Source organism: Cyprinodon variegatus, unplaced genomic scaffold (genome assembly GCF_000732505.1).
Source record: "Cyprinodon variegatus isolate N-32 unplaced genomic scaffold, C_variegatus-1.0 Scaffold469, whole genome shotgun sequence".
In the NCBI taxonomy this organism is placed as follows: Eukaryota; Metazoa; Chordata; class Actinopteri; order Cyprinodontiformes; family Cyprinodontidae; genus Cyprinodon; species Cyprinodon variegatus.
The window spans coordinates 489,988-509,346 of record NW_015150922.1 but is presented as its reverse complement, the minus strand read 5'-3'; the positions used below and the strand labels follow the sequence as shown (position 1 = coordinate 509,346).

General features: G+C 38.5%; 1 protein-coding gene across 16 annotated transcripts in view; it reads left to right on the top strand.

The window, feature by feature from the left end:
* LOC107094191 (receptor-type tyrosine-protein phosphatase delta-like) overlaps positions 1 to 19,359 on the top strand; it is a 213,406-nt gene that overhangs the window by 176,893 nt on the left and 17,154 nt on the right. For 10 of the 16 annotated variants that reach the window (XM_015389642.1, XM_015389649.1, XM_015389647.1 and 7 more), the window contains 7 exons: positions 335 to 447; positions 2,446 to 2,487; positions 2,882 to 2,979; positions 7,138 to 7,261; positions 12,099 to 12,274; positions 15,408 to 15,527; positions 18,886 to 19,040. In XM_015389642.1, coding sequence (XP_015245128.1) covers positions 335 to 447; positions 2,446 to 2,487; positions 2,882 to 2,979; positions 7,138 to 7,261; positions 12,099 to 12,274; positions 15,408 to 15,527; positions 18,886 to 19,040 — 828 coding nt within the window. The remainder of the gene's footprint in view (positions 1 to 334; positions 448 to 2,445; positions 2,488 to 2,881; positions 2,980 to 7,137; positions 7,262 to 12,098; positions 12,275 to 15,407; positions 15,528 to 18,885; positions 19,041 to 19,359) is intronic. The other 6 variants (XM_015389658.1, XM_015389650.1, XM_015389656.1 and 3 more) reach the window with 1 other exon arrangement.

The window sequence follows — 19,359 nt, the reverse complement described above, 5'->3', positions numbered from 1 at the left end:
TGGAAACATCATGCAACATTAGTTAGTCAATATTTCAATTACGGTCATAAAATTTTATGTCTTCATGAAATTATAGCTGAAGGTTTTAGGATTATGTTTACTGCCTCTAAATCTTCATATAAAACCTGTTCAAACAACCCTGGTCAGTTCTGCAGGAGTTATAAACTGAAATGAGAAATCCCAAGCTAACAATATTCCTGTGCAGTGTATTGAGACCCTGGGAAAAAAATTCATTAAGGCATTGGTGCACAGATCCATATTTTTCTCAAAACTTAATTTAAAGCCAGATGTTTTAGCCACATGATATTGAGTCACATTTTGTTTGCTTTTCTAGGAAAAGAGCCGAGGCTGAAGGAAGGAAGGGCAGTTTTCCCTGCAGCAAAGCCATGTCCTCCCACCATCCCACAGATCCTGTTGAGCTGCGGAGGATCAACTTCCAGACTCCAGGTAGGTGGGAGACAAATGTACTGCTGTTGGGAACTTTACATACTCTGATCATGTGTTCAAATGACTTCTTGATTTTAAGTTGGGTGCACAAGTTGGAATTTGCTGTGGATTTTCTCCATTCTGTACAGATTTAATATTTTACATACAAGCTCAATTCACCCCACTTATATAAATATACATCTGCTTTGCGAAAAAGGCACACACTTTTGATAATGAACAAATTGATATCAAAAAACTATGTTTGATAATCAACAAATTTATGTTTATTATTATGTGGTATAATTTTGGTTAAATGTTCGACCATTATTCTTATCAGAAATGGTAGAACTCACATTTCCTTGCACAGCCGAGCTTTTAAGTATAAGCCTTGGAGTTTCTGAATTCTTTTTTAAAATATTTAATCAAAACAATTTTCAATTTAATAGGAATTTAAAAATGACACATTGTAGGCATAAAAAATATTTTTAGCAAAATAAATGCCTCACCTTTTTCCCTATAATACAGAAACATAGATGCTAGTTATATAAGTGTACAAATAAGTGCGAAATGGATAACCCTTATGCCCAATATTGAAGAGTGGTCTGCGCTATGTTATTCCACGCTACAATGCAAGAGGTATAATCACTAAATAGCTGTGGGTCTAGATACGGCCGAGGCAGCGAGGATGGGGGGGCAAGTTTGTGCAACAAGGGACACCACTGTCAAAACCTCAGCAAAATCTCATTGCCATAGCAACACACTAACCAGCCCTATCAGATCCGCTTACTTAAAAGGTAAATACGAGGCATGGTGGTAGCATGTATTTTGAGGTGAATTTCATTTTTTTTTTATTTGTCTAAAAAAAATAAATAAATAATATTTATTAAATGGGAAGAGGAGGAGAGGTAACAAGAACAGATGATGCTGAAACATGAGGATGTTTAATAGGATTGAAGCCGAGAAAGAAGAATTAAAAATGGAATAAATTGGCTTCCATAATAAAATATGAATAGTTAAACGACATACTGCATATGGATATTTTAGCCGATGTTAATAACATCTGTTGATAATCATTTTTCTTGGTTAGCATAAAATAAATCAAGGCCAGCAAAAATAGTTCCCTATCTTAAACATAATTGATTTAAGTCAGGTCAGATTCAAGTCAGATTTAAGTCCAGTCCTCAAGAGCTACCATCCTGTAACTTTTAGATGCATCTCTTCTCTAGCACACCTGAATCTAACCTCATTTAGCCCAACAGAGGCATGGTAACGAGCCACTCATTTGATTCAGGTGTGTTAAAAATGGTTGCATCAAAAAGTTGCAGGATAGTAGCTCTTGAGGAATGGACTTGAGCACCCCTGATTTAAGTAAATCAAACTTTCGTGATCAAATGTCTCTGTGAGGCCATGGCATATAAGAGAATTAAACAATTCGAACCTGTGTATTTCATACATTCTACGCGTTAGGAATTAAAACCGTCCAATGCGCAGCTTATTATTGCTTAATCCTTACATGTTTAACACAATTTGACAATATTTTAAGGTAGTCTAAGGTATTATCAACGAATTTGCATATAATCCAGAAATATTGAAATACAATTGCTAAAAAATATGCAAAGAATACCAATCTTTACTATTGATACCATCCCAGATTTGTTTCGTATCTGGATTCAGCATTTGAGTATCGATACTTTTAGGAGTAGCAATATTTTTAACAACTGCAGAACCTTCCTCATTGCTACAAAAGTACTTTTACCTTTGACCTTGTGTTTGATCATAACGATGATATGAGATTAAAGAGAAAATGTAGACTTTGGCAACCAGTGAAGTTGTTTGTTACAGTGCTGTATATTGTTATCCTAAAATAAGATAAATTGAAAGATGATTTGAAAAGCAGCCCCAAAAAATGTTGATGATGTGTAAAGTTCTCACCAGCACTGTACATGTGGACTAAACATGATATTTTGTTGGTATTTGATGTTGTGATGAGGTTAATTGTGATGTTTTTTCCCTTCTCAGCTTACCGTGTATCGGTGTACCGCGGTTATCGCCGCTTGTCAAGTCAGTTAGTCTCTCTGTCCCTCTCTCTCTCATTCCAATTAACCTTCCAACCCATACAGGATGAAGCAGCTCTAATTGACAACATTCATTGAATAACACCTGTTTAATGAATTTTTAACGGCTGGTTCTGTTTGCTGTTCTTATATCCTCACCAGCAGTGCTCATATGCTCCCAGTGCCCATTTTATTGCAGTAACATCAGTAACATTTTTATTTTCTCTCCAAATATCTGGAGAGAGAAAAACTCACCTAACAAAAGAATTAACCTCCATTTGCTTCTTGGGCTGAGTACTGAACATCATTACTTCAGGATCCACCGCTTTTAATTTTTTTCTTGTAAAAGAGTTTAGTTGTACAGTGTCGGTAACAAAAGAGCTTCTCTCTGTGCTCGGCAGGCATGGCAAGTCACCCGCCTGTCCCCATCTCTGAGCTGGCAGATCACATCGAGCGCCTCAAGGCAAATGACAATCTCAAGTTCTCTCAAGAGTATGAGGTAGGAATGCTGATTATCTCTAACTCGGGGAAACTCATCTGGTTTTTTTTGTTGAAGTCACTCATGTTTATCAGAAGCATGTCATTTTTCAATTTCAGTAACCTCGCCTTTTGATTAGCTGACTTGGAACGATACAAGATAAAGTCAACTTTCCTCCCTTCTACTGTTGTGTTGTTCTATACATGAGTATGAAATTTGAAATCTCAAACATAGTTTGCCTGAAGTCAAGATGGTTATCAAGCTCCCATTTCAATGCTCTGGTGTGGAAAGAGAAAAAACAAAATCAAGAAGCAGCTACAAAGAACTGAAAATGTTCTCTGAAATTTCTTGATTAGATTTCTCCAACTTTGGCAGAGTTAATTTGAAGCAGCGATGGCAAAATTGGACAGATCAGCAGAATAATTTCTAAACAAGCTGGCTGTGACACCAGTGAGAGTTTGCATTACAATGAGCTCCACAGAGAGCTGTTAAAGCAGTAATAGTGTTTAGTTTTGCCACAAAAGAAATATTTTCTGTCCACCAAAGGGCCTCCGGGTGAAGAAGGAGGCAAAAGGCCCTAATTGGCTACCACAAGAAAGAGACAGATTGTGTGTGACAGATGTATAAAACGTAAGTAGAAAGAAATAACCCAACTAAGGGTGTTTAACAGAAGGAAAAACGGAGACGGTGATGGAGAAGCTGTGTGTTTGACTGTGGTTGGCACTCACACTGCTCTGCTGGGCCTCACATTCTCTCTGCATGACTGTGTGCTTTGTTCGGTGCTGAACCCTCGGCGGACCGGCAAGAGGGACGGGTGGAAGAGCTGCCGAGGAACGGCAGGGAGGCCAGAAATGATTGCGGTGTGATAATCAGACACACTTGATGTTGGCACCGCGCGAAAAGCAGTCTTGAACTTGTGAATCCACATACATGCACTCAGCCAGCACCACTCCTGTCTATTTTTCCTCCGCAAAAACCATAATTATGTGTCGTAAAATATTCAAAATTGCTAAATTGCCTTGGCTCTCCACTCTTTGTGCCTCTCCATTGACAGACCCGTAATGACCTCATGTCTGCCTCTCCCAGCTAACAGCAACAGTTACACTGTAATTACCCTCCAGGAGCTTAATGGTCTGACAAAACCATCCTCTCTCTACCAGTGGGAATTTATTGTGCTTTTATCATCTTTCCTCGGTAGTGAGTGTCTCTGTTGAAAGTGGAAAGTCTCTCTCTTCAAAAAGGATATCATAAGTATCCATGTTCCTGCCTAGAGACGGTAATATTGAGCTCATCTTTAATTTGTAGCTAGATTCGACAGGGTTAGTACCTGGCTTCCACCTCAACACATCCTGACATTTTTTGCTAGTTGAAAATTGTTTTAAAATGTGCAATTTTAGTATTTTGGGGGCTGATCTGTGGTGCAGTCGGTTGCACTGCTGCCCTGCAGCAACTAGGTTCTGGGTTCAATTCCTGGTCTGGGTTTTTCTGCATGGAGTTTGAATGTTCTCCCTGAGCATGCATGGGTTCTCTCTGGGTACTCCGGCTTCCTCCCACAGTCCAAAACATGAATGCTAGGTTAATTGGCCTCTCTAAATTGTGTGCACAAATGGTTGTTTGTCCTGTTTGTCTCTGTGTTGCGCTGCGATGGACTGGCGACCTGTCCAGGGTGTACCCCACCTCTCGCCCATTGACAGCTGGAGATAGACACCAGCACCCCTCGTGACCCCACTTGGGATTAAGCGTGTTAAAAAAAGGGATGGATGGATGAAATGTGCAAATTGAAAAAACAGTATGGTGTATGAATATATGTATAATATATAATGAATATATCTGTCCCCCCTTCAAGAGTCTTTATTTAATGGTCCAGATCATCAAAAGTAATGTTAATTTCCAATAACCTTAGTATTGTAGCCATTGCAGGTTATTACCAGGGCTACCCCATGTCATGACCAAGCTACTTATGATGTTCTTAAAACAAAACAGTAAAGAATTTCAGCACAAAATATGATGGAAACTATGTTTGCAGTAAAGAAGACGCCGAAACAAACACTGTGAAACGGTTTATAACTTAATGAGGACAGTGATAGGTGACGCTATAGAAGTAAGTCGCACAGCACGTCTGGCTTCTCATTGTCCCTCAAAAGCATCCTACTGGTCCTACATAGAGATAAGGTCTCCCTAAGCACCAGTAATGTAATGGCGCCTTCACACCTAGTTCAGGGAAGTAATTAAACCAAGAGTTCAGCCTTAAACCTCTTGTTGTACACCGTGATGATGGAAAGCTGACTGATTGAGTTTGGCAGGAACCCTAATGCATTATAATGTCTCCAGACAACATTGTAAATTACAGTCAAAGTTTAAAGCAGGTGGGAGTTGGCTAGAACAAGTCGAAGTTTGCTATGTAGGTAAACAAAGATTTGATAAATCTGTGTTAGAGAAGAAGACAGGTGGAACAGCAAGGTAAAGTAGATGAGTTTGAGTACTTGGGGTCAATTGTCTGTGCTAAAGAGGTGAAGACAAGAGTGCAGACTGACTCGACTAAGTGGCAAATACTAATATTGAGGCAAAAGATGAGGTGGTTGTGAGGCTTTCGGTGATTTATGGTTTAAATTAATACTAATACAAAAAGCAAAGAGGGGTGGCAATGTTGAAATGTCCCAATAATAGGGACAAAAAAAAAGATAGATAGGATTTAAAGTTAATTAAACTGTCATTTAAAATGGCTAAAAACTTTGTAGAGGTGGGATAATTGATATATTTCACAAAGGAGGGTCTATAAGCTGCCAGGGTTGAAAAAAATACAAAGAAAAGATTAGGAAGATTCATGGATCTGATAAAGAAGGATTTGCTGATGGTTTGGTGTTGATGAGGAGAACTGTGTGAATAAAGTGAGATAAAGACAGAAGAACCGCTGGGAATCTTTGCCAGAAGGGATCAGGTTAAAAAAAAGGGATGAGTAAAGTACAGAGGTGTCAAAAGAATTTATGTTTATTACTCAAGTGAAAATATAAATCAGTATTTATCAGCATCAAATAAGCTTTTTACTCAAGTAAAAGTGCAAAAGTACAATTTTCAAAACTACTTGCAGAAAAAAAGAAACGCTTTACTGCACTACCCTTTTAAAGGAACTTTTTTTTTTGGGAGGGGGGTTTACGGCACTAGTGGCTTGTTTTTTGGACAGTAGGCTGACAGGAATGGGGTATGAGAGAGGGGGAGAGACATGTGGCAAAAGACCACAGGACGCATTCAAACCCGGGTCGGCCGTGTCGAGGACTAAGGCCTCCGTACATGGGTCGTGTGCGCTAAGCACTGCACCACCGAAGCACGCCCAGAAACATGCTTTTCCGCATTTCTGGATGACAACAGTGTCAAATTTCACTTTGCATCAAAACTATGTATTTTGTTATGTGGCGAAAAACTGTGCAGTACCAAGTCCAACCCCAAAGAAATTAGTCTGTATGAATCAAATTATTTGGATGACTTTTTTTTTTTTTTTTTTTAACCCAACAGGCCATAACGAAAGTGAGCTTAAATGAAACAAAACTAACAAGTCTATTTTTAAAATGTCAGGAAAAAGTAGAGATAACTGCAAAAAAATTTAAGAAGTAGAAGTAAAAAGTGGTCTAAAAAGTAATTACTCCAGTAAATTATAGATAGACAAAATGTGTACTATAGTAAGGTAACAGGTTTTCTCTGGCAGAAAGCCAGAGCAGTAAGAAGCCAAGCATAGTCAATTACAAACAACAGATACAAGTTTACTTAACAAAGTTAAACTATTAGCATCTACCTTTCTTCTGAAAAACACTTACAGTGTAGCAGTTTCAGGTATAGAGAACTGAGTTTTAGTTAAAGCTAATTAGGTCAGATATTTGTCTTTCCATGATGTAAGGCTTTTATCCTTAGTAAGCATACTTTGACCACTTACGGTAAGTACAGCTTGAAGATTTTCTAGTATTTTAATAAAATCTACATCTGTTGCTGCTACTTCAATGCATCTATAAGGTAATTGAAGGGGATTTCACACATCTTGTGATTTTATATTTGTTTTTCCTTTTTCCAATCAAAACTTTGAGAACAGTGTTATACTTTCTTGCCATGACATAAATGTGTTACCTATCCAGCTCAGAGAACATCACACACTTCTAACGTTATCTTTCTTCTCCCTTTTGTGTGTTTCAGTCCGTAGACCCAGCTCAGCAATTCACATGGGAAAACTCCAACTTGGAGGTCAACAAACCAAAGAACCGCTATGCTAATGTCATTGCATACGATCACTCCAGGGTCATACTCTCCAGCATTGATGGTAAGAAAACCTTCAGTGGGGCCTGATATTCTTTTAAAGGATTTTTACAGGGTAATAGATTTGGATGCAGTTTGATGAAAAAAAAAAGTTGGATTAGAAAATTAATTTTAATTCATTTTAATGAATCAGTGCCAATTTCCAACACATGTTGTCCTCAAAGTCACTTGAAATTTGTTCAATGGAGTCATAGACATACTCCAGGTCATATATTTCAATTTATTTATTAGTAAAACAAGCTATTCAGTTTAGTTGTGAAAATACAAAAGTAAGGTATTGTGTTACATGCATTCAACTCCACAGTTGTCAAATGTAGCATTTACTTTTCTTTTTTTTTCTGAGAGTTTTTTGCTTTTACCTTCAGGGAGTTGTACACCTAGCTAATGCATAGCTCTGCATCAATCTGTTTTTAACAGCAGCAAAGCTAAAATCTGAAGACTCATTGCAACACCACTGTTATAAGCATGGCAGAATGTTAACATGTATTTAAATAAAAAGAATGATTAGAGAAATTAAAGGCAGAATGAACTGCTCTGAATTACTTACATTACCTGATGACTATTACCGTAACATGCATGTTTGTTTTCACATGCAAGAGTCTTAGACTTTATTGCCATTTTGTACACACAATTTCATTCAGTACAGCTCTCAAGACATTTCCATTTCTTAAAGTGCAGTGTGATAAAATGTAAACATTGTGATCAAATGTAAACTTAAGGCTGAGATATGATTTGCAGTTTTTCTAGCATTCTGCTTTTTTTATATATATATATATATATATATATATATTTTTTTTTTTTTTTTTTTTTTTTGAGAGAGAGAGAGACAAGAGTCTAGGTTTCAGCATTTCATCTAGGCATTGTACATGAATTATATGAGACTCCTTCATCATCAAACACAAAACGCCACCTTTTTTACAATAAAAAACTACAAAAATAGATAACAAACATTAAAAAAACAAACAAAAAAAGTTATGCATATAAAAGTCCCCCATTTATTTAGATCTAGATCTGTCACCATGCTGTCATTGCTACTTCCTCCATCCCACACACCAGTGTCCTAGCAAACCACCTGTGCCGGTGCCAGGGGCTGGTACTGGAGCAGCTGCACACACTCAGTGAACCGCTATAAACTATCAATCTTACATGGTTCTGGCTCTAACATCCAATCTGGATTGCCATCAAATCCCAGGCTGCATTATCCCTGTGTCTAAAATGATTATTGTCACAGACAGGGTAAGGATCACTGTTCTCTACACCTGCTCATAAAGTAACTAGGGCCAAAAAACTGCTTTACTATGTTTGGGAGATTTTGGATTCCTTTAGAATCAGCTGATATCGACCTCTCCTTTGTTGAAGCCTAGATTAATGCTGCTTCATTCGATTTTATTCCAAACACGTCACTCCTGCTGAATGCTGCTTCAGCAGGAGCTGGTAGCGTTCAGAGACGCTGCTTTTACCAATTAGATTTCAGAGTTTTGAATTCACTGTGTTGGAGCAATCAATGAAGTCCTTAGATTTTTTTATGGTACCTCTAACCTTCTTCCAAGCACTATTATTTATTAATATATTATTAAAAGAGACAAACTGGCTAAGACATGTGCGCTATGATATATGAAATACTCCCACTGTGTGTGGATGGAGAATCCTTACCACACTTATATGATCTCCGAATGTTCTAATATGTTTTTCTTTCTCAATTTTTGATACTTTATTTGTTTTATATCAAAAAAGTCAACTAAAAATACATATTTCAATAAAATATCCCACATTTTCTCCTATTATGTTATATATTTTTTAAGATGCAATAATAATTTCAGACTCAGAGGATTTGGTTATGAAAATCTGCTCTTGAAAATTCTCAGGAATACGTTCAACATGTACCAGTTTCTGTGCATTCTGACCAGTTGAATGATTTATAATGAGAGGTGGAATTAAAGAAGAGAAAATAGTCGTAGTTCTGTTCTGATTGTGCATTTTAAAGCACGCTCACCCACCTCAGCTGGGAAAGACCTGAGGCAGTAAAACCAGCAGCTCCAATGCACAGAGAAGGAGGCAGTGGGAGGCCAAGCCCAAATAGATGTGCCTTATCTGGGCAGAGCATGTGTGAAAAGCCCTACCACCCCCATCTGTCCTGGAGCCCTGGCTTGTCTGTCTTCCTTTCAGCTTTGAAAACATATACTCTTGAGCACATCCAAAGCCACAGTGCCACACATTTATCAATGCATGCACGCACACACATTCTCTGTGCTGTAAATTTAAAAGAAAAAAAAACAGAATATGGGAAAGCACAGATATGCACTTTTTGCTCCCAGTCTCCCTCACACATAAAAGCAGAAGCTCTGCCAAGCCAGTTCAGCCACAGAGAAAGTGTAACTCTGTGTGCATTTATCTGCAGAGTGCCTCTGTTTTAGTCCCTTGCATTAAGTTAAAGCGCATCAAAGCATTAAAGCCGTCTGTCCTTTAAAGACTGAGGCTGATAAACATATGTTTGAAGCTCGTATTACTGTCTGTCACCATCCCATTGGAACTAAGATGTAAGAAAAAAGAGTCTTCTATTTAAAGGGGTTTGTGCGTCTGAACCGTGTGAGATGTTGGATTGGGGTTTTACAACTGCACGGGTCGTTCTGATAAAGTAATCTGCCTCAGAAAATCAGCTTCGCTGGTTTCTTTCTGTAGGGATTCTGCGGTTTTCGCTTGGACTTTTTTTTTTGGGGGGGGGGGTTCTTTTTTAGTTTTTTAACTGTAAACTGTCATCAGAAGACTCTAAAGGATTCGGGTCACGGCTCAATGTGCAGCGTGCGTTCTGAACGCATGTCTTTGAGTCTGTGTTTTCTGCGTATGCGTGCATGTTTGAGCTGTGACTCAGTGATTTTTGGGATTATGGTATTAGGCCCTAGATGAGCGGGCCTGATCCCAAATCAAACACACACAGACCTTCTCCCACATTGCACACACACTCGCACACAATCCCCTGCAGGACAGGCAGCGTCAGCCGAGTCTTACACAGAGACGGCCTTACAGTCGTTCTGCCATTGTAGGCGAAACATCCACACTATACTCAGATTAAGCCCATGATCGTCTTAGCTTGTATAATAAAACAAGATGACGGAACAATCCAGCACCAGAGGACACTGGGCCCTGTGAAATCATTAATCTTTCTTCCAGGACCTTATATGATTCTCAACCTTTATTACTTTGACATAAACCGTCTGTCAAAGCAGTAGACTTAGGTAATCCCTTTAAATATTTTTTTTTTCTCTATACAGCTGAATAAAACTGATGTTCGCAGTGAGATGAACTAATTCATTGAGAACTGCTGTGATTTGAATCCTTTTTTTAACATGTTAGGCATCTGAAAGGGATGTAATGATACATCCAGTTTGATTTTTTTCACAATGCAAGAACTTAGCAGTATGAAGGGGACCACTATTAATCCCTTTTATTTATTTCTTTTTATAAATATATACTAACCAACCATCCATCCATCAGGTACATCTGTTAAATTAATAAGTGCAGCAGTGATGAAATGCAAACAGTGTGGGAAAAAAAAGAAAAAACGTGCAAAGAAAATGCATTGATTTGGAAGTTCAGAACACATGGCACAAATATGCAGTGTTATGCAGTGTTTATCTTAGAAATCACTAATTAAATGGGACCTTAATGTCTGAGAAGAACGAGGCTGAGTTTGGTGGGCAAACTTACTCTGGACCAAGGTATGCAGAAAACTTTTTTTACTTTTGTTATATTTGAAATTAGTGATTGCAGAGAGGAGAGAAGACATGTAGAGACAGGCCGGGACTTGAACCCATGACAGGTGCATCAAGGACTGAAGGGGCTTTCAGTCAGGATGCAGCGTGTGCACCACTGGACATTGAAATCCATTATTTTCAATGGCATGTGCCAAACAAAGGCCCAAAAGTGCTGTGCTAAGGAAAGGTCCCTTGCAAGCCACAGTCAAAGCTCAAATAGGCTGAACTTTAACCACAGCACGCAGACGCGCATTTCACAGAAAGCAGCATACACGGGTTAACCTCTACAGCACTGCTACATCTCCAGAGCATCATATCTAAGAGGAAAACATGTCAGTGGGCTACAACAGCAGAAGGCCATACCTGGTTCCACTGCTGTTAGGCCCACAGATGTGAACGACATTTAAGTGAAAGATAAATCAAGTTGTTTTAGCTGCAACATTTTGACAGTATGGTCTGTGCTTCGAGTCATCCTTTCTGGTATAAACATCAGCACCCCAGCTAATCACTGATTAACCACAAAAGTATACCAGAGTATAGGCTGACAACACCCATCTCTTTATCATTGCTGCTTCCATCTAGCCATATTCTGCCACTATGAGGGAAAGGTGGGCTACACACTAAGCAGGTCACCATTGCAGGGTATGGCAGAGACTCTCAAACATCAATGAGAGACAGCAGTTAACTTACTAGTCAACTTTTCGAACAGTGGAAGGAGAGAATCTATGCATGTGCTGCAAGATATCCAAACTCCATGCAGAGAGATCCTGGGCTCAAATCCCAGACCTTCTGGATGCAAGGCAACAATGCAGCCCTCATTGCTACTGTTCATCATTTACAGGACCTTAGTCAAACAAATTAAATGAGATCATTCAGACAGACAGACTGATATGAAATTTGGAACTTTATTAGCTTAATATAATCCAATATTTTCATTTTGATAATGAAAATATTTAAATAACTGCTCATGATTTGCCAATTTTCTATTAAATATTATTTTTCCCGACTTGTGACCTTTGGATCTTTACCTTCTTTCATGACACTTTAGTTCAACATACTTTTAACTTTAGTCTTCCTCTTATTACCCAGGTGTCCCTGGCAGTGACTATATGAATGCCAACTACATTGATGGCTACCGTCGTCAGAATGCCTACATAGCCACGCAAGGCCCTCTTCCGGAGACCTTTGGGGATTTCTGGAGGATGGTCTGGGAGCAGCACACAGCCAACATTGTCATGATGACCAAGCTGGAGGAGAAGTCAAGGGTAAGATAACATGGAGAAATAAATGTAGAGTAAAGCATCAAGAACAGGGTAGAGTAATAACTATTCAACATACCAGGTTGACTGCGACTGAAGAACAAAAAAGCCAAGGAACCTTGCACACTGTAGGAGACAGAGTTAAATGCTTGAAGCCAGTTAAATAAGGGGAAATAAAAACTGGATTGGATCTAGGATGATTAATGGTGCCATGAGAAGCCATTTATGTTCAGCTACGGTAGGCTAGTGAGTATGTTGGAAGGAAAACTGTCACAAGAATAAATTGTGTAAAGTACCTGACACCAGAAAAATAATCAGAAACCCACTCTAGCTTGATTTGACACTAGCCTATTTATTAATTTACAACGTTTATTTATAATGAATTACTTTTTATAATTGTATATAGAGGCACACTGTCATGTCATTTTTTCATTATTTGCAGTACTTGTTAAAAGATCAACACACAGCATTGCATTACTGTGAAGCGAAAAATGACACAAGGTTTTTGATTTCTTTTCCTAATATAGAAAGATGGATCTTCGTCTTTATAGCCTTCCTTCCTTTGATACCCTTTAAAGAAGAATATTGACAGCACAATAACTAGTCTTGCACTAAGATGAAAGCCATTCTCCCAAAAAAACGCCATGACTGTTAAGTTCTTTGTTGAGATTGATGTTTGACAAAACATTTATACTCAGCATCGACCTAAATACCTCCTTCCAATGTTCAAACACGGTAATGACAGCAACATTCTATTGGGACGATATCTATTTCAGGGGGACTGAAAAAGCTAAGCGTAGAGTGGATGTGAATATGGACAGAGCTGAGATACAGAGCAATCCTAAATAAAAACCTTTAAGTGCAAAAGAGTCAAGACTTGTCAGGAGTTTTTCCTTTTAGCAGGATAAGACCAACGCTTAATTGTTATTTTGGAATGTCCAAGTCACAGTAAACGAAATCCTATTGAAAATATTTGGCAAAACTTGAAAATTTATTCTAATAGATGATTTTAATCCATTCTAACTAAGCTTTAGCTACTTTGCATAGTGGATTTAATAAATCTGTAAAGTTGGTAAAGTCGTACACCAAAGGACTGACAGATGAAATTCAACAGAAAAGGGGGAGAAAAGTAATACTGTTGGAGGGAAATTCAATACAAACACATTCCCACTTTTAAGAACTTAATTTACTGTAAAATTTTAATTATTTGTCCATTTTCATTCCACTCTGATCTATTTGTGTTGTTGAGTCACATAAAATCCCAATAAAAACACATTAAAAACTTGCATTTGTCACATGAAAAATATTGTAGGGGTAAGAATACGTTTCCAGGGCACTGCCCATAATCATTAGCTTAAAATCCTTTTCTTTGACTCGAAGCAGCGAGCAGCACAAGGCCACATGAAGTGGATCAGAACAGAATAGAGCAGAGCAGTATGTTGATGAGCAAGGGCTGAAAGGGGATTACAGACACAGCTAAACTGAGGTCGGTAATGAATTAGAAAGTCGTTTGATTCTGAGGCATTTCGCTGTTAACTGAATGTGCGCCTGAGTGAAAATCAAGCATAATGAGAATGTCATGTAAGAATAAAATGAACAAGAATGGCTGGAGGTATGAATCATGATTAAGTGCTAACTATTATGTCCGGAGTCCTTTTCAGAAACCGGTCCTTCCTCCCCGCCTGTGCTTCTTCTCCTACTAACTTGTGCTTTGTGTTAAAACTCTCTTTCCTTTTCAACCTTTTCCAACCGTCTCTGTTGTGTCTCTCTGACCCTCAGATGCCCTCTTATTTCTTCTCTAAGGCAAGATCTCTCTTTCACTCCTTTTCTAATCCTCCCCTTTTTTAATGCACCCTTATCCCTTTCCCCCCTTTATTCCCTCTGTTTGGTTTATTTTCTCAGCTGTATTGAGTGATAATGCAGACTCGTTTACCAAAAGCCACCTAACATGGTCTGAAATGGGGTTATTTTTAACCGCTTCAGGTCAGAGACAATGCACATCGGTACAGTTTGCATGATCACAACACTTTTTTTTATTTTCTGTCTACCACCATTAAAAGAGTACAGTAGTTCATCAGACTTTGCATAAAATCTTGATCAACATTTAATGTTTGAGCTTAATCAGGCTTCATTCGATCCGTGTTAAATTCCTGCGAGGGGAATCTGTCAATGTGGACAAATTGGGTCTTGCTGTTCTTCCTGTGGCTGTAAGACTGGTTGTGTTTGAGTAGTGAGCAGCTCATTTAAAAAAATTGATCTTATTTCACACCTTTCAACGTTACGGCGTTGTGTGTTTGCCCATTTAGACCAAAGACTATCACAGATGGTCCCACGTTGGGAATCTTGCCAGTATCCGTCCTCCAAGCACAAATCAGTTCCCATTCATCCTGTTGGGGCCCATAACTCTACAGTTAATACAGTCTTCACACCATTTTTGCTCCTTTTTTTTTCGGCTTTTTTCTCTGCCCCCTTTATTCACTGGCAATGAGCTCAGCCCCCCTATGTGGACAACCATTTCTGTCCCTGCAGCTTCTCAAGGTCTGGTGGGAAAACAACAGTTGGAAAGCTGTAATTACAGCCTGAACATCCCAGGCCAAAATGCATAATCCCCAGTCTGGAGCAGTGGAATGCAGGGCAAACTGAGTGCTGAGCTCCCTGCCGTCTTTGATGTGAAGAGCGGAGGGATCAGCACATAACGTTTGGTTTGGCCTGGTTCTGCCAAGGCCCACCCCTACCAACCTCTTTTATCCCCTCTGGGATTTTCTTTTCTTCCCTTCTCTTAAGTCTCTGTAGCCGAGCTATAGAACTACAAAAATGATCGCCCTAGACCAAGAAATTCCAGGTGCTTTGGTGGTCGTGGATTGATTCCTCTTGCTGTCACTTCTCACTGCACACACTCACTAAAACCACTTTCCCATCACTGGTTTGATTCTGTATGCATTTATTTCAGTATTTTGATCTGAACTATTAAAATCTTAAACTGATCTACTTCATCGCTTCTCTCTCCTTTCTTCACCTCCTTTTGCATATGTTCCCCTCTTCAATGTTTTTTTTTCTAATCTTGCTTCACAGAACTGTGCACATGCAAAAAAAAAAAAAAAACCTGCATCTCACAACTTCTCGTCTTTTTCTCTTGTAGGTGAAATGCGATCAGTACTGGCCAACACGTGGCACAGAGACCTATGGCCTCATACAGGTCACTCTGCTGGACACGGTGGAGCTGGCCACCTACTCTATGAGGACCTTCGCTCTTTACAAGGTAGCATTTTTTAACAGCACTGAGGGTTGTTCACAGTGAAAATGTCCATAGGGTGCTTTGTTGAGCAGAGATCGTCCTATTTATATGTATTTTTTTTGCAAATGTCTGCTGTCTAATTGGTAGTTTTTTAAGAAGATACGACAAATGAACACTTAAAGACAATCTTTTTGTCATTAATAATTGGAGCACACACAATGTTAGCTTTTGTGTATTTGAGATATTTAAGCAATCGTGGTAGAATTGGGATTTTTAGACTATTTAGCTTCTAATATTAACAATTAGAACTGTTTGCATGGTTAGCTTTGCTAAACCATCAATAACTTCGTATTCTTTAGAATAGACAGAGATTATCTATTTACATTTCTTGAAGGTTCTCAGCATTTGTTAATGTTGCTTATTCCACAACAGAACCACAACTTCATAAAATTTGATTTAGCCTTCCTGTTATCTGCTGAAAATCTTGTTCTCTCCTGTTGTCTGATTAAACCACAAATACGTCTCAGCAATTCACTCAACATACAGCTTTCTTCAATAGCTTCCTACTGTACCACTGTATCACTGTTGATAAGTTTATTGATAAGTCTTCTTCGGTCAGTTACAGCATCTGCAATCAAGGGTTATCGGTCTGTCAGACAGGATTGAATGAATGCAAGGGGCAAGCACAAGGGAGCTCCAGGGCACAGCGTCCATATTTGTTCCGCCAGCGCAGCAACGAACAGCCAGTGCAACAGCGTTCATTGCCGAGCAGCAAGTGCATAGCAAACTGCATCTTGTCTGAAAGGCCTTTTAGGGTTAATCAGACCTTATAGCATGACTATAGTGCACGCACTGATTGGAGGTTGTCATTTTTTTCAAGTGTCCAGCAGGTTAATCATTGGCCCAGATCAATCAAACTGAAAAACACAATTTTTATCTGTTTGCTTTTATCTTCTTTAGGCCTGTAAAAATCAGAATACAAATCAAAGTGTTTGTTATTACATGTAAAATGTACTGCTTGTCAAGTCTTACTCACAACTCAAATCACTTTACACTGAGCACACAGTGGCACTCAGATTCATACATATTAGTTGCCCTTGGGGCTAAGAACCCTCTCAAGGGAATAGGAGGAAGATGTAATGGAACTCACAACTTTTAGATTGCAAGATGAGTTTTCTACCTACGGTATCTCATAAAAAGCACATCATGATTTGTTCCTTCTACTTTTAAATACAATAGCAATAATACAGTTATTAAAAAAATTGTATATTTCATTTATTAGAATGCCAACCTCCCATGATGAGACTAATGTTGTGGAAAAAAAGACTGGTCAATCCTTTTAAGCTGAACTCTAGCGTCAAATTGCATCTCTGTTGCATCATTCCCAAAGTTTCTACTAAAAAATTAGATACATTTTGAGCTTTTATGATCAGTGTCATCAGCCGTATCTGCAAATGGAAAAACAATGTAAATCTTTATAGGAGAAGAACAACATGCCTCCATTAAAACATGATGTAGATTGACTTTTTGAGGAGGGTTCGCCCTATCTTTATCAATACCTCAGAGTCTCTACAGAATGGAGTAAAGTCTCAATACTTCCATGGCTTTTGGAGCAAAACATTCCATCTAGTGTGGGAAAATCCAGTCTGAGTCACAGTTCAATGGTTCTCCGACAGGATAACATTCCAAGATACACAGCTAAAAGCTTTAAAATGGCAGAAGAAGAAAAAAACCACCCTTCTCAAATGATTCCAGATTTTAATCTCACTAAAAAACATGGAAAGAAAACTGCAGGGTGGAGATGCCAACCCTTATTTTGGAAACAGCCGAACCAGTTGGCCGAGTGGAGCAGACAACTTTCTGGTAACTGCAGACAGAAAGATCAACTATTGGTCCTAATAAAGCTAGGAGAGGAGAGGAGAGGAGAGGAGAGGAGAGGAGAGGAGAGGTAAATCAAATTGTTCAGGTAACTCACAATCGCTGTACTTATAATAATTTTATATCAGTAAAAATAATAAATAAATAAATGTGAGAGGAAGAGGTTGGTAGCATGAGGATTCTACTGCAGGTAAGATAGTGAAAACATGATGAAAAACTAATGAAAACATACTAATGAAAAGGAATCGGAGATGGCTCAACGTGGAAGCTTTAGGGAGGGCTAACAAGGAGTTAATAAAAACTGGTTGCCTGTATATACACTGCAGTGGGGATTACTACTGCACATGTTAAACAGATTGTTTTTACTACTGGACAAGGAAGCACTGAAGAAAAGTAATGACTAAACCAGTGAAGGAAGGCAGGCCAGGTTTATTTGTTTAGCTCCATAATACAACGAATAATTCAAAGTGCCCCACAAGAAAAACAAAAAGACAAAGATTTGAAAAATACCAATACATTAGGAAGATAAACAAAGCAGCTATCAAAAGCATGAATTATCAGATACAATCACATCAAAGAAAACCATAGAAGCTGGTGAAAATTAACTCTGTAGGGACTGTATAAATGAAAGGTGCTTTTACACCAAAGCACCTTTGTTTCCTCTGAAAACTGGTTTCCTGTAGATCGAAAGAAAGCTGATGAAAGCTAGTCTAACGTGTAGTACGGACCAAAGTAGTATTTCTGGTCTGCCTGAATCTTGGTTCACTCACAAAAAAAATAAACCCTTGGGCGATCCGAAATCCAAACGGACTATTCAACGAATCAAAGAGAGGAAACTAAACCAAAGGAATAAGCTGTTAGCTCCTTTTTTTCCCCATCTTTCTTGACACGCTGCAATCGGCCAATGTCATACAGTGTATTTCTTTAAAGCATTTTTTACAATCAGAAATTTCAGGTATTTATGATTCAGATGGAAATTATATATCACAAAATATTTAGACTGAATATTAAAATGGCGCACTCTGCAATGATGGATAACTGCATGAGGCAGTTTAGATCGCTTTTCAATGCGAACAAAAGGCCTAACTCCAAACTGAGCTAATCTATTCTTCTAACAGGTTCTCAATACTATTTTCTTTTGGAGGGGAGAGCTTTTTTAAATTGAAAGGAAAATAATGACAGTAGCTTCATTACACTACAAAATATGGAAATCTCAAGTCAATTTTTATTAAAAATAAGTGAACTTTCTCTTAAATTGAGGAGGTAAGTGAGACACTTTGCCAATGGAACAAGAGGATTTACGTTGAAAATAATAAAAAAAAAAAAAACATTTGCAGGCTCTTATTTCAAATGCATATTATCTAATTATCTTATTTTAAGAGTAAGAATTCAACTCATTTCATTGGCAAATAATCTTATTTACCTGCTTAAATGAAGGCTAAATTTAGAAATGTTTGATCGCTTTTGCAGTGTAGTCGCTAATCTCCCCTTTCTGCTTCTGCAGAGCGGCTCTAATGAGAAGCGTGAAGTTCGTCACTTCCAGTTTACAGCCTGGCCTGACCACGGTGTCCCTGAACATCCCACCCCGTTCCTGGCCTTTCTCCGGCGGGTTAAGGCCTGCAACCCTCCAGATGCTGGACCAATGATTGTGCACTGCAGGTGTGTCAACATTTCTATAATACCTAGCTAGTTTTGGTTCTATCTATTCAGTAATTACAAACCTGATTTCAGGATCAGATTTGTTTCCTGCTTCTTTTTGGGGTAATTTCGAGGTTTTAGTTTATGAAAAACAGCCAGAGTTTAAGTGCCTGGAATTACCTGCCAATATGCAAACCCCAAACCACCATGACTGAGACTCCTGCATTCCTTACTTCACAAAATTCACCAGCTCAAAGATTTTTCCATGATTACTTTCCAGTGTTGAATACTGCCCATTCTTGCTGCTGGAAAAAAAATTGGGTTCATAAGTTTACATTGA